At 42.4% G+C, this 13,589-nt stretch overlaps 1 protein-coding gene across 2 annotated transcripts in view; it reads right to left on the reverse strand.

The window, feature by feature from the left end:
• Nucleotides 1-13,589, reverse strand: part of csmd2 (CUB and Sushi multiple domains 2) — a 262,542-nt gene that overhangs the window by 97,159 nt on the left and 151,794 nt on the right. For both annotated transcript variants that reach the window (XM_087834531.1, XM_087834530.1), the window contains 6 exons: nucleotides 9,939-10,121; nucleotides 8,262-8,452; nucleotides 7,861-7,996; nucleotides 4,637-4,831; nucleotides 2,395-2,533; nucleotides 825-1,012 (listed from right to left, as the gene is read on the reverse strand). In XM_087834531.1, coding sequence (XP_087690657.1) covers nucleotides 825-1,012; nucleotides 2,395-2,533; nucleotides 4,637-4,831; nucleotides 7,861-7,996; nucleotides 8,262-8,452; nucleotides 9,939-10,121 — 1,032 coding nt within the window. The remainder of the gene's footprint in view (nucleotides 1-824; nucleotides 1,013-2,394; nucleotides 2,534-4,636; nucleotides 4,832-7,860; nucleotides 7,997-8,261; nucleotides 8,453-9,938; nucleotides 10,122-13,589) is intronic.

Consider the following 13,589-nt stretch of genomic DNA (forward strand, 5'->3'; position numbering starts at 1 on the left):
ATGACCCATCTTCAGTGTTCTAGGTCAAGGAAGGAGGTTCTTGTCGATGATTCGGCCTTGTTCTTTGGTTCCTCAATTAGCAGAAAAACAGCCCTCAAGCAAAATGTTTCCATCTTCATGCTTGACTGTGGGGATTGTGTTACTTGGGACATAGTCAGGATTTCTCTTCCTCCAATCACAGCAGGTGATTGGAGCTCAGTTTTGGCACTTTCTCCCTAGCCTTCTCTGAATCATTGTTCACGGGCAAACTTAAGATGGGCATGTGCATAAGGCTTCTTGAACAGGGGGGACCTTGGTAGTGCTGCAAGACTTTAGTCCATCACAGTGTAGCGTGAGATCAATGGTGTTCTTGGTGATTCTGGTCCCAGGTGTAATCAGATCATTAGCAAGCTCCTCCTGTGTAGTTTTATTCTGATCCACCACCTTTCTCATGATCATCCACACCCCATGAGGAAAGTATGGCACCAGCAATCACTTTCTCACCAAGCTTCTTGCTAACGGCCTTTGGCAGGACTACAGTTTCGCCCCTGATGTCTTTTGACAGCTCCTTGGTCTTGGTTGTAGGGGATCAAATTCATATTTCGCTCAATGACATACAAATCAATTTATAATGTTTATGTGTGTATTTATGTGTTTTCCTGGATTTTGGCTGATATTCTGTCTCTCTTCATTAAATTAGAGCCTGCTCATTTATTAATAAGTGAGCAAACAAATAATTATTCCCCCACTGTATATGCAACAGATGTATTTCTTTTAGCGTCTGTGGTGCATAAGTGAACAAACTGCATCCTGTGTCACTGTGTTCAAACGTGGTAAGCCCTTACTTTCATAACGTATACGGAAGCCAATGTCAGAGTGGCTCTTGTCAGTGGTGAATAGGAGAAACAGGAAGTTGGAGGTGCTGATCAGGAACTGGGGAACTTGTGTGCCCTGGTAACTACCAATTAGTGGTGAAGAGGGAAAACGTCCATCTCGCACCTCGAGGACATCATAGTTAACCTCGGTGCGAAACCTGAAAACACAAAGCAAAGCTTTTTTTGACTGCACCTCACAAGATCCGAGACAATAATGTATGACTTTAGTAAATGATTGTTGGAATTAATAAAATGGGAAAATAAAGAACTAAATCATAGTATTTGTAATATGCTGAAAATGTATATGTGAACTAGTCTGTCTTACATGAGTATCTCAATTCAAACCTCATCATCTTCATTGTTAAGTCAGATCTACAATAAATGCAAAGCTCGGTTACAAATCAGACAAAGTGGAGCCTGCCCTGGAGCTCCACACCATCACACAACAGTGACAAATCCACTGGGACTTCTGTCCGTTTATTTGAAATTAAGCAACACGAAAGCAGAATATCAAACGAACAGACGGGAGTCTAGAGGTAAGATCTGCATTAGTAGATTGTATCAAAAATAAGGTTTCTCATATTCCATAAATATATTTGCCTTCTGCTAAATTATCAGGGAAAAGAGATCAAGAGTGGACAAAGAGCTCATTTTCACTTCTTATTTTAATCTGTGCTTGACTAGCTGGATAAAAGTTGATGAAATGAACAATCTGTAAAGTAAATGAATCAATATGGTCCTAACCAAAAACAGGCAATGTAGAGAATCCCATCTAAAAATGTATTTTTGATATTTAGCCAGTCAGTGTAATAACAGTGGTAACTGTAAAAAAGCGATTGATGCTCCTTTTGGAGAATCCTGAGACATTTGGCTTTGGTGGGTGTATGCAGTATTTCAATAGCATGTATGTGTGTTTCCGTCTTTGTTGCCTGAGCCACTTCATCTTCAAAGCGTGAATAAATTGCTTAGTTTCAGAACCGTGTCATCTAAATGAAGCGGTTTGTGATATTTTATTGATGTTACATAAAAATTAAAGAGCAACAAACATTTACGCGCTATTCATTTTGCATGGCCCGCTGTTGTGGAAGCGCTCAGGATGAGCCGGGTTAGCGAGGATGAGCCTCAGTGAAACACTGATGTAACGTTTGATCCTACGACTGTCTCTCTCTCAAACATCAGGACAAATCACATCCACATCTCATTTCCACAGTCCCTCTTGACAGACCATCTCAACTTACATAGCCCTTTGTATTGTGTGTGTTTGCGTACTTAGGGCTCAGGATATCAAATGAAAGCATCAAACCCCTCTGAAGGACTTTAGTAAATAAAGCAGTATTATCTTGGTTGGTGGATGTGTTGAAGTGCATTAGATCTACTGCATTACTGCGATAAAGGAAAGGCATTGGGAGAGGTTAAAGTGAGACATAACGATATAAGAACACAGTGATACAGTGAGAAGGTAAAAGCAATAAAAATCCAAGCCTGTTATGAGAAAACAGAAAGTGCTGGCACAAGAGCAGTTGCTATGTGGGTGACTCACTTGTCGAAGATGATCTTGATGGGGTAGCCTGGAGGAGCCTCAATGATCCATTCACAGTTAAGGGCCTCCTTGTATAGTTCTGGCCAGCCAGGGGAGAGGATGATTCCACTGGGAGCCTTCAGATCCCCTCCACACGGGGCTAACACAGAGAGATGAAATGCAGGTAGAGAAAAAACAGATTAAAAAATAAAAAATGAATGCACGTCTATCCTGGATGATGTATGCCATTGCCCACAGATGTTCCCATGCATCAGCTGGGGCTCATCCCATTTCTTTTTGCTGCCAAGGTTTATCTTATGGAAGCTGGTGACAGCGCGCTTCAAGGTTAACCGCTTCTCCCGGAACACGTGTGTCAGTGTTTGTGTGTCTGTGTGCACGCGAGCATTTATTACGCATTTGTGTGTGTGCCACCTACGCAAGGAGTCAGGGTTTTAAACATATCATCGAGCCCTTCTCCCATCAAAAAGACAAAACGGGACGTCTTTGATCGCTAGCACAAAAGACACTTGAGTGCGCCGACCCCTCTCCTGCACCCTAATCTCTGTTACAGCTCACTTTGCCTCATCTCCTTTTAACTGCCTATCCTTAACCAGAACACACGGGCACGGTGGACGGCTTCGTTACTGTGCCAGCTCCTCGCTCCCTTTGAAGTGGAATGATTTAATCAGCCAACTCAGCATACTGAAGGACATCTATAAAACGCATTACGCTACAAACGCAGGGGTATGATAGCTGGAGGAACACAAAATTGCTGTGGCACACGGGGGTGGGGTGGTGGGGGGTTGTGACATGTTTTAATAGTGGTGCCTCCTTTGCGTATCACGGACAGAGAACCTGATTAAGTCCCTTGGAGCTCCAGCCATGGTGACTGCACCTAAAGCGGCTAGTTAATGGCAAGTATTATCTAAACTAAACTACTTCTTGGGGATAGTTCATTGAGTATTGAGTCAGGCAGAGATGATTGTTCAGCTCTCTCTATATAAGCAAATTATGGCCGCTGCATCACAAACTGGGAAGAACAAAGCCTCCGGGTCATCACCAGCTTCAATTTGAGCTCAGCTGTCACTGACATAAAGTTACTGAGAATGGAGTAATTAACTATATCTCCCTTAACTATTTGAGAAAAATCGAATTCAGGTGGAATTATTACTATTATTAGTATTATTTTATAACATTTTTGCATACTTAGCTAGCTATACCATCAGAACTACTACTCGCAATTCAAAGTTTGCTAACGTTTGTATACAAGAGGTGACAAAAACTATTTTTTGGGCGGTATTTGAGGCAAATAGCTGGCTTGGTAGTACCATTGGGAGATAAGAACTGCAGAAGCATTCAGAGAGACTGGGACATCAAACTTCCAAAGTCCAAACTGGTACAGATATTTCTTTTAAGCTCTCTTTTTTTCTCTCCTTAGTTTGTTTTTGCAAGGCGTATTCTGAACTTAGTTTTGAACTTTTTTTGTGTGTGTGTGTGTTAGAATTTTTTATTATTCTAACCAAATAGTCTTTTATCTTCAGGACATCCTGTGAACCTTGGATATTTTGCATATAGAGGGTCATACATTTTACTGAAGTGCTTTTTAGAAGGACATAAAGTAACTAGTAGAGTGAACACCAAGGTAACAAGGTGCAGTATATAATAAATAAATAATGTGGATTTATTCTGATGTATACAATTTACTAGTCTGCTGTACAGAGAAATGTAATGAATAAATAAAATAGAAACACTAAGGTTCTAGCTCTTTGTTACACGCAGAAATAGAAACGGGGGAGCAATTTGTTTCAATATGAAATGTAGATCATAGATCGTCTCTGACTTCCCTGCTCCCCTTGGGTCAACCTTCCCTTATTACTGGTAACATTTTATGTACTTGTTCTTTCCCTAATATGGTTTAAAGGATATTTAAGAGCGATTGGAGCGTGTAATCTAAACCTTTGAAGTCCCTGCAGCTGTGCGTATGTTTGTCCAGGAAGGGGTTTTCATTTGTTCTGCTCCATATTTTTCTTCAGGCATCTTTTAGCAAAAGGATTCATTTTCCTCCAATAATCTCTTCAACTGCTTAGGTGTCAGCCACAAATGGTAAGCCAGGGGTGTCAAGCATAAGGTCTGGGGGCCAGAATCCCCTTCAGAAGGATATATTCTCCCGTTTATCTGTGTTATACCTCCAGGACAGTCCGGGTAATGAGCTATCAGAAGTTTTTTTTTTCTTCTAACAGTACACATGAGCCCTCTTACACACCTTCACAGCGAGGAACAGCGTTGTCCCACACCACATTGCCGTCCTTGAGAATGCAGGAGATGGTCAGGGAGCCATGGGTCTTAACAAAGCCGTCCTCGCACAGGAATGAGATGGAACTGCCCAGCTGAAGGCTCTCTCCAAAGCGTTTCCCATTAACCGGCACACCCGGGTCTGGGCACTCGTTGTGGCGGAACGCTTGTGGAAGTGCAGAGAAGAGATGGTGGTTAGTGAGGAGCACAGAGTCATCTTTTAGAAGACTTTAGAAAAAAAACACCACTATTACAGACTACTTAATACATTAGCTATAAACAGGAAAAATGCTTTCCCTGTTGCTTAAAGTCTTTGCTTGATAATGAAATGGAAAAAGAGATTGTCTATAATTCTGCTGATATTAATCCACATCACATGCTACACGTCCTGTGTGAAGACTCCGAAATAACTGCTCGAGTTTCAAGACAAAACTTATTTTGTCATTGTACCGTCAGCACTTAGCCACTCCAGCATGTAACAAGCGGGAATTTGTTTCACTTAGTCACACTGATTCACCCTGCTGCAGTCATTCTACAGGATGGGAAACCACACCGTATGCAGATCATCAGTGCCAGATGACACTGCTGAAGTAATCGTGAGGTAAACAAACAAGGGCAATTGCTTTCATGCAGCCTCACAACTTTATCAATCAGGCCTCTCGATGAAATTTCAAGTAGAAAGAGCACAAAGAAACACAGTCATACAAGAAGAGTCATAACCCTGAAACACGGCCTGTAAACAAATACATCACCTCGGCTGCTATCTCTCTCACTTACTCTCACTCTTGTAAACACATGCAGGTATTTGACGCGTGTAGGTGTTGATGAATCCCTGTTCTGTAGCCACTGGACCCAAACCAAGTGCCAGCTACACCTCATCCATCACAAATATCTTATTCATTAACGCGCCAGAAATTGCCTAAATACAGTTTGGCATGTCCTTAATTAACATGAATGATGAAAGTTGTGTGCTCAGCCCCACAACCTCCTCAAAAACCGTCCTGCAGTTAGATGACACTGTTCTCGGGAACAAACCGTCATCTTCAATTAACTGCTCGTGGCATTCGTTCGGCACGGTTATTTATTTATTCATCTAGCATGCTAATTAATGCATTAGCCGCCATGTGTTGTCCACATTGTGGCTTTCCAGATGCACCTGGGCTTGGTTGATGTCGTGTCTGCAAATGAGCTCGTGCAAAGGGGGTGGGGGTGGGGGGGGAGAGCATTCTGGCCTTGCTGAGCCGATATAGATTAACATCAAAGAGATATTCTAGTGAGAGCCGAGGTTAAGTTGAAACAGGATGAGCAATCTTCACAGTATACTGTAAACAGGCATCATTGTGCACTGGATTTAATGAACATATAAATAAACAGTAAGAGATCTCTGTCATGGAGGGGATTTGATTTAAATATCCTAATACAAACCCAGCTGCAGCTGCAGCTATCCTCTCAGGGCTTTGTTAAGTGTTAGAACAAAACTTGTAGGCCAATGTTGATTCATACTTGTGGCGGGGCGTGGCCTGCGGTGCCGTGCAGAGGAGGCGGGCGCACCTGCACGGCATCCGCAATCACGCCCCGCCGAATTAAATATTGTACTGGGTCCTGTGGTTGGGGTTGCTGTCGTTGTGATGATAATGTTGAGCGGGCAGCGGGAGAGCTGCAGCTCTGTGAGCATTGTGAACAGCAACCGTGTGAGTCAATAAAGTATGCTGGAAAGCATGAACTTGCATCCGGGTCTGCCGTGGTTGTTTACAATTCTATAAGACATATATGTAAGACTATGGCTCAAATTGACTAAATGTGGCAAATTAGCGTCTGAGTGCAGTGCCTACATTCTGTACTCGTACTGTAGGTGTGGTTAGTTTTATGAGTGATTTACAAAAGTTGTGCTGCTTACTAAAAACAAGGGCAGTTGGTTTATTTCAATATCATGCGCAAAAAAACAAGATGTGCTTTTTTTTTTGCAGTGTTAAGTATCGGTGTATTTATGTTTATATCAGCTTGCGTGCTTGATTTAATTAATCTCTCACCATATTTTACAACTTGCGAAAGGAATTCTCAGAAATACGACTGCAACAGGGTCAGCAGCAAAAACCTCTGAGCTCCCACCTCCTACACGCAATCCTGTCTCTGCATTCCCTTTGTAAATACCAACAGCACTTTTTTTTTAACGCCAAAACCCAGGTCGCGCTGGCACACTGAGTTAGCAAATCTGGCCTTAACCATAGTAGATATTTGCTGTATATTTTAATATGTAATCATGTTGACTGTATTGTTTGGTTTCTAATTACATTATATTGATTCTGTTCATTTTTTCATCTTTTTTTTGGGGGGGGGGGGGGGGGGGGGTTTGCCAATCAGCCAGGGTTTCGGGTGAACTCATAAGGTGGATAAGGTGGGGCCAGGTTTCACAATGAGCTCACCTGAAACCTTGGCTGATTGGGACCCACACCCAGTTTCACACCTTTGCTCAGGCGATTAGAGGATCATCAGGGGGTCCTTTTGTCCCTCTGTGGGGGGATACTCCCACTAGGTTTAAATCTGGGACTCCCCACCATTTGACCTTAGAACTGAAGAAGCTTCTCGGATGAGAGGTGAAACAACTTCAAGCAACTTAAAGAAGTCCAGAAGCTTTTCTTTGCAAGCTCCTTTGACTCCCTACCGAGTTATTTTCTTTGGCGTAATGTAGAAGAATTTCAATACCAGGCTCATAACACAATAGTGTGCATGCAATGAGTCCTGCTTCCAAACACTCAGAACAAAGTATAACCATAAAAACGGTTTACCAGAACTGCAGCCAGTGTGCTTCTAGAATTTCCTCAGAAGTCAGCAGATACCCAGCACAGAATATAATGACCACAGGTGCAAATGCATCTGTCAGGTAAAGATGCTACATCTTTGCTTGGGTTTTATTTAGATGTCAAGTTTCTATTTAGACAATAAAGTGAGGGTTTGTCATTTTTCTTTGAGTGTCTAAGTAATGTTTATCCAGTTTATGCAGTCTATGGGAGACAAGCACAGAGATACTGTGGATGATTCATGAGCCCTATTGTATGTGTGCGCGAACACTGACACACACACACACACATACTGAAAACGTGCACAAACAATTGAGAACACAAAACATCCAACGGTCAATGTGGGCTTTTGTGATAAGCTTTAAAGACTTCACTTTATCTCCTTTGAGGTACTTACTTGTAAATGTGATGTTAAAGCCTCTGTCTGTGTAGGTGTGGTCAGTCAGGAACTCCAAACGGGCTACATGCGCACTGGTTGTTATGGGAGGAGGCAGGACATCACCAGAGAAGGTCCCCAGGATAGGAGATTCAGCCTGACAAAGACAGATAACGATTTTCTGCTGAGACCAAAGCTATACTCAGCTTAAAAACCATAAAAAAACCCCAAAACAAGAGCAGACAGATCCTACAGTGAGGTAGACAGATAAAGCGATAAAGTCCAGTGATACTGGAAGAAAGGTTGTTTAACTTGTACGCATAATTACAGAGGCTGATTTTCCTGCTGACAAGCACCGTGACTGATAGACAGGTCAGCAAAGAGCCTTTCAAAGTAAGCGAGGACATCCGCTTATGCGCTACCTTTCCCCCATCCTTGATGGAGAGGAAGTCAAACTGCTTCTCCATGCTGAGGTCGTTGAAGGCCAGATTGATTCTGCTCTCAGGGTTGGTGATGATGAGCCACACACAGTGCATATTGTTTCCGTACTCCTGAGGGTAGTTGGGAGATAGCAGCACCCCCGATGGAGTGGTAAAGTTGAAGAAACAGGAAACTATAGGAGAGATAGAGAGATAGAGACAAAGACAGCGGGTGAGAGGAAGAAATACAGATAAGCAACATAAAAATGAGAATTGTTCAGGAGACTGAAAACAAGAGGCAAATTCCATTTCCTTTGCTGACAACAAGCCACTATGACTTGATTCATTTTACTGAATCTGTACCACCTCAAGACACACGTGCCGTAGACATATTTCATAAGAAGGAGACAACTCCAATAACCACCACTGTGCTGACAACAACCTCGGGCGATGTGCAACCTAATGCATGTTACATTTTAGAATAACTCCACTTTTGCTGTGTTCACCTTCCTGTCCCCACTATTCAAGCAATTTAAGGTGTCGACCGTGTAAAAACACTACAGACTACATTAGCATTTAAGCCTGGATAGGAACAAAGTGACACTTGAACGATGATTCAGGCACTCATGTTCACTTTCTCATGGGGTCTTATCAGTAATTGCTTATGCTTGCCTTACTGGTCAGATCCTGTGACCCTTTTCCACAAGACAACAAGACTGCCTAGACCATCAGCAGTTAATTGAAAGCCATGGTTGACATTTTTTGTCAGTGCAAACAGCTGTTGCATTGCTAAATTCTTCAGTTTGTCACTCTTCTGGTGACTACATGCACAGGAGATAAGGCGAGCAATATGTTGAGCATTACGCGACACACTTAGGTGTCAGTATGGACAGAAATTGCTTCTGAAAAGCATCCAGATGAGCGTGCACGTATTCTTAGGCTCATCAAAGGGTTACAGATAATCAAAGGCATAATTGTAGACAAGGCAAATTAAGAATGTTTGCTTTACTAAGGTGTCCTAGCTGGATACATTATACTTTTAGCTGACAGTAGGACCTAACAAAAATCAACAAATCTCATTTAAGCATGAAAAGGAGGATAAAATAAGATGCTTGGTAAAAATAAACGTACTGGTGACTCTCTCACTATGAAAACACACAATTGAACAGTACGTTAGAAAAGCATGCGATCACATTTACAGCGTCAACTTCAACGGCAAAAGCAAGCCGGCTGCACTGTTTCAACATGACTATAATATTTTGTTAAACGTTAACTAAATAGCCCATTTTTTCATAGTATTATGCAGCCAAAATGACTTTTGGGCCAGGAAGCTCTCTGTCATTCAGCTCTGTGATGTTTATCTGCACACTGCAGCTTTTTGTCCATCCTATTGTCTCATCAATAATACAACAGTGGGTATTATCTGCATGGTCAGCTCTCTTCCCTCTTCTCCTCACCCTCTAATTCTCTCACTTTGTGTTTGTCTTTCATGGTGTTAATTAGCTAATAATCCCTGCTATTGTTTCAAAATCCACAGCCTCTGCAAGGCAAACTGTAAGGATAATCTGACAATTTATTATGCAGCCCTCCCTGCACTCGTCCGTGCGAGCAGTGTTCGATTCATGCACGTGTGCGCGCGAGGTGCGCGTCGAATCGGAGGGGAGTCGTCCAGTAACTTACAAACGCAGCTGGGTTTCTTAGCTGACCACTGGTTGTTCTTCTGACAGGTGATGTTCTTCTTCCCCACCAGCTCGAAGGCAGGCAGACACTCGAAGTACAGTCTGTCCCCGTGACGGAAACCTGTCCCCTCCCGCTTGCCGTAAGCTGGAATTCCAGGATCTCCACAACTGCCTTGCTCAATCTCTGCGCAGGTGGACGTAAATACATAAGACAGAACAATTCAGCAAGCAACAGACTTGTGCAAATTTCTGTGTCATGCAGAGAAAGATGAATTTGTGGTGTACACCGTACAACTACAGAGAGAGAGAGGGAGAAAAAGCCTGCTCTGAGATGGTTTTGCATTTCTGTTCTGTCCCCTCCTGTTGGGGTTTGTAATGTTTGATAGTTTTATTATTGAGTTTTCTGCCACATCTGTTCACCTAATCATTGTCCCCAGGATATATGCCCCTGTTTCTGTCAGTCACCTGCCACGTTGTACTCTTAAAAAGTAAAGGTCTGACTATTTATTTAAGTTTTTATTAATGTAGTTAGTAGACCCTAGCTTGTTCTTCCTTGAAGTCTGCTAATGTACTTGTCTGCATAGTTTGGATTTGCTGACTGAGCTCTGTGTATGACAACTACTCGGATGAAAGATTTGAATTTTACTTTGTCGCCCTCTGGAATCTGAATCTGGATCCTCTTCCTCATGAAACTACAACAGATATGATTATAGCTCCCATTGGTTTGTTCCATCCATCAATTTTCTTCCGTTTATCCAATTCTGGGTTGCACGGGGGCTTAAGTCTATCCTCATCCCCCATAGGGCGAGAGTTGGGGTACACCATGGACAGGCTGTCACAGGGCTGACACAGAGAAACAGACATACATTCACACACATTCACACCTAAGACTATTTTAGAATCACTAATCAATCATTTAGAATCAAACATCTCTTTCGCTGAAAGAGGACGTTTGTAAAAATGGTGATTTGGAGTCAAAATAATGGAAAATACAATGAAATACAATACAATGCTGCTTAAGTCTTAACTCTCCGATGAACCATTGCAACAGCACATTCCCTGCCCCCTTTTCCTTGCAGCGGAGTAGCAAAATACATTTTTAACTCACGGGAAACACTGAAGGGCACATCGCATGGAGAATAAGAGCGGCTCCACATTATCTGCGTCAAGCATTTATGCAAAAGTGTCATTATGGGAAATGCACTTGTTTACCACCCACAAGATCAATATGGATTTAATCTCTGCAAATTCAGAACGCTGATAAGTCCGGGCTTTGTTTCAGATAACGCAGTTTGTGCATAAACCTTCACTGACTTTGACGTTTACCTTTGTTGACGCCGACATGAATGAACTCCCTGTCTCTTTATGCACTGTTTTCCACTTTGGTCTCTTTACTGTGTCTTTGTTTTCCCAAACTATTACCTTCTAATCGTGCAAATCTCCCAAGTGCTTCTCCCTCCCCCCACTGTCCCATGGAAAATGTACTCCTCGACTTACTGTGTGACAAACTACCTCGTTCGTGTTGGGAGCTGATGTGAGTACTTCACGACTCGCGCGCAAAACACACCCGCACCTCTGCGACCACTCTTCTTCCTTAAAACCAAACACGCCAATTTCATTATTGCAAGATTTATGCGGCCTCCTTCGTTCACTAACTCTTTTTTTTTTCTACTTTTCTCAGGTCTCAGATTGCAGATGGGAATGCTGAGGCATCCTATTGAGGCATCTGGATGGGGGAACACAGAGAGCGAATAAGCTCATCCATCCAGGAAATGATGGCAGGGCCTAATACGATTTTAAATCGCACCGGGGGTGATGCCGGGTATAAATCCATACTCAGCCCTAACGATGATCATCATTTAGAACACATATTTAGAGCTCACTGCTGTTTGGATGTATGGCTGTCCTGAGGCCGCCTCATTCACAAGACAACGCATTGATCTTACGTGGAAGTCACCTTTAAAAGGGGTGGTGGGGGGGATGCTGAAAGCAAGTTTTGAGGTGAATCCGAGAGAGGATGAGAGAGAATGACAGAAACCAGATCTGAAAGAGAAATCCAGCTGTAACGCAAACACATATCTACATATTAATGCACACGCGTGCAAACACAAACAAGATCATGCAATCACTTGTTCGTCCCTACACCCGTAGGCCTCTCTGCCTCATGGGTCCCTCCAATTACAACTTTAGGAAAAATTGGCTTAATATATAAGAATCCTTTGAAGTGTGTGTGTGAGCGTGTGTGTGTGTGACTGTCTCTCTTGTTGCACATATGAAAGCATCTTGTACACAACATACACAGGGTGATAAGTGAACGAAACAGCTGCTGATTCTCATGAATAAGGGAAGAGATGTAAGGGTGTATTTGTCGTCCTTCCCTGACATTCCAGAATAATCCGGGCAAGTTAATGGGACTCAGACTCAAATTACTGTCAACAGCTACACTGCAATCTCCTAAGGCCTGGGATGACAAAAGGACTTTATTAGTCAAGTTTATTGGTATAACCCAGTACTGCACACAATGTCTCAGTGGGCTCTAAAGGCTCTCAGTTCCACTACTGAATCAACACTGAATTGCAGTCGCATTTAAAAGTACATGAAGATAATGGTAACCTTGCAATGAGGCGAAAATTCAAAATTCTGTCAACAGATGCTTTCTCAACTGCTGCTTTGCTAACAGATGATTATATGCAATGTTTAATCATAAACTGTTAGTGCCCTGCACAATGAATGGGCTGGAGTACTCAAAATACAAATGACATGATGCTTTGTCTTCAGTGTTAGCCACTGTCCCATTGGTGCGTTCGTTTGCATCTGGATAACAATAAGTTCAAGTGTTTCATATCACATACCCTCAGTTGTCAGTATAAAGCACGACAGCGGTTGGGTTTTAGGCTCATTTGCATTAATACTGATTTTCTTTGCAAGCGCTGCATTTTCAGAACAGACAGAGCCCACTGCAGAGTGTGAGCAACCCACAACGTATGGGTAAGGTGGGAGTGTGGGTTCTGGTATGACTGTGTTTGCAATTACACTTGATGATCAGGCTTAAAATACAAGTAATTGAGAATGCAAATTAGATTTTGGGTGCTCCAATCTGGGAGGTGAAGTGGTTCAAAGCGTTTCTTCCCCTTCATTAAGTCGAACTCATTGTTTTAATTACACTTTGGTTCGGCATGCTGCTCCACTTTTGCTGTTATTTTTACTGATGAAAAATAAGCATCTGTGGGCAAGGGAGAAGACTTGCTGTGCTTCTGAGAGGCAAACAGCACACTTATCTAGAAGAAAAACCTTGGCAAACACCCCGTACTCACATGCTTTCACGCTGGAAAACAGAACGCACACATACTCATTCACAAACCCACACTTGTATCTGATCTTCAAACATCCGTGCAAAAACACACATTGATCTATTGTTAAAGCTCACACACACAGACACATAATTACACAGAGATAGATGCACTGGTATTAGACAATAGGATGAATGCAGCTAGATGACCCACTGACTGTTTATGACCAGTTTAGTGAACGCAAATATGAGGTCTTGAAATAAGGTTGTTGTTTTGTATTGCAACATGAAGTACACAGAGATCAGAGGGTCTAAAATGTCATACCTTGTTATGATTTGAATACATTTCATTATAGAAAATAA

The sequence above is a fragment of the Neolamprologus brichardi genome, chromosome 22, assembly GCF_056152115.1.
Source record: "Neolamprologus brichardi isolate AB-2024 chromosome 22, ASM5615211v1, whole genome shotgun sequence".
NCBI classification, from domain to species: Eukaryota; Metazoa; Chordata; class Actinopteri; order Cichliformes; family Cichlidae; genus Neolamprologus; species Neolamprologus brichardi.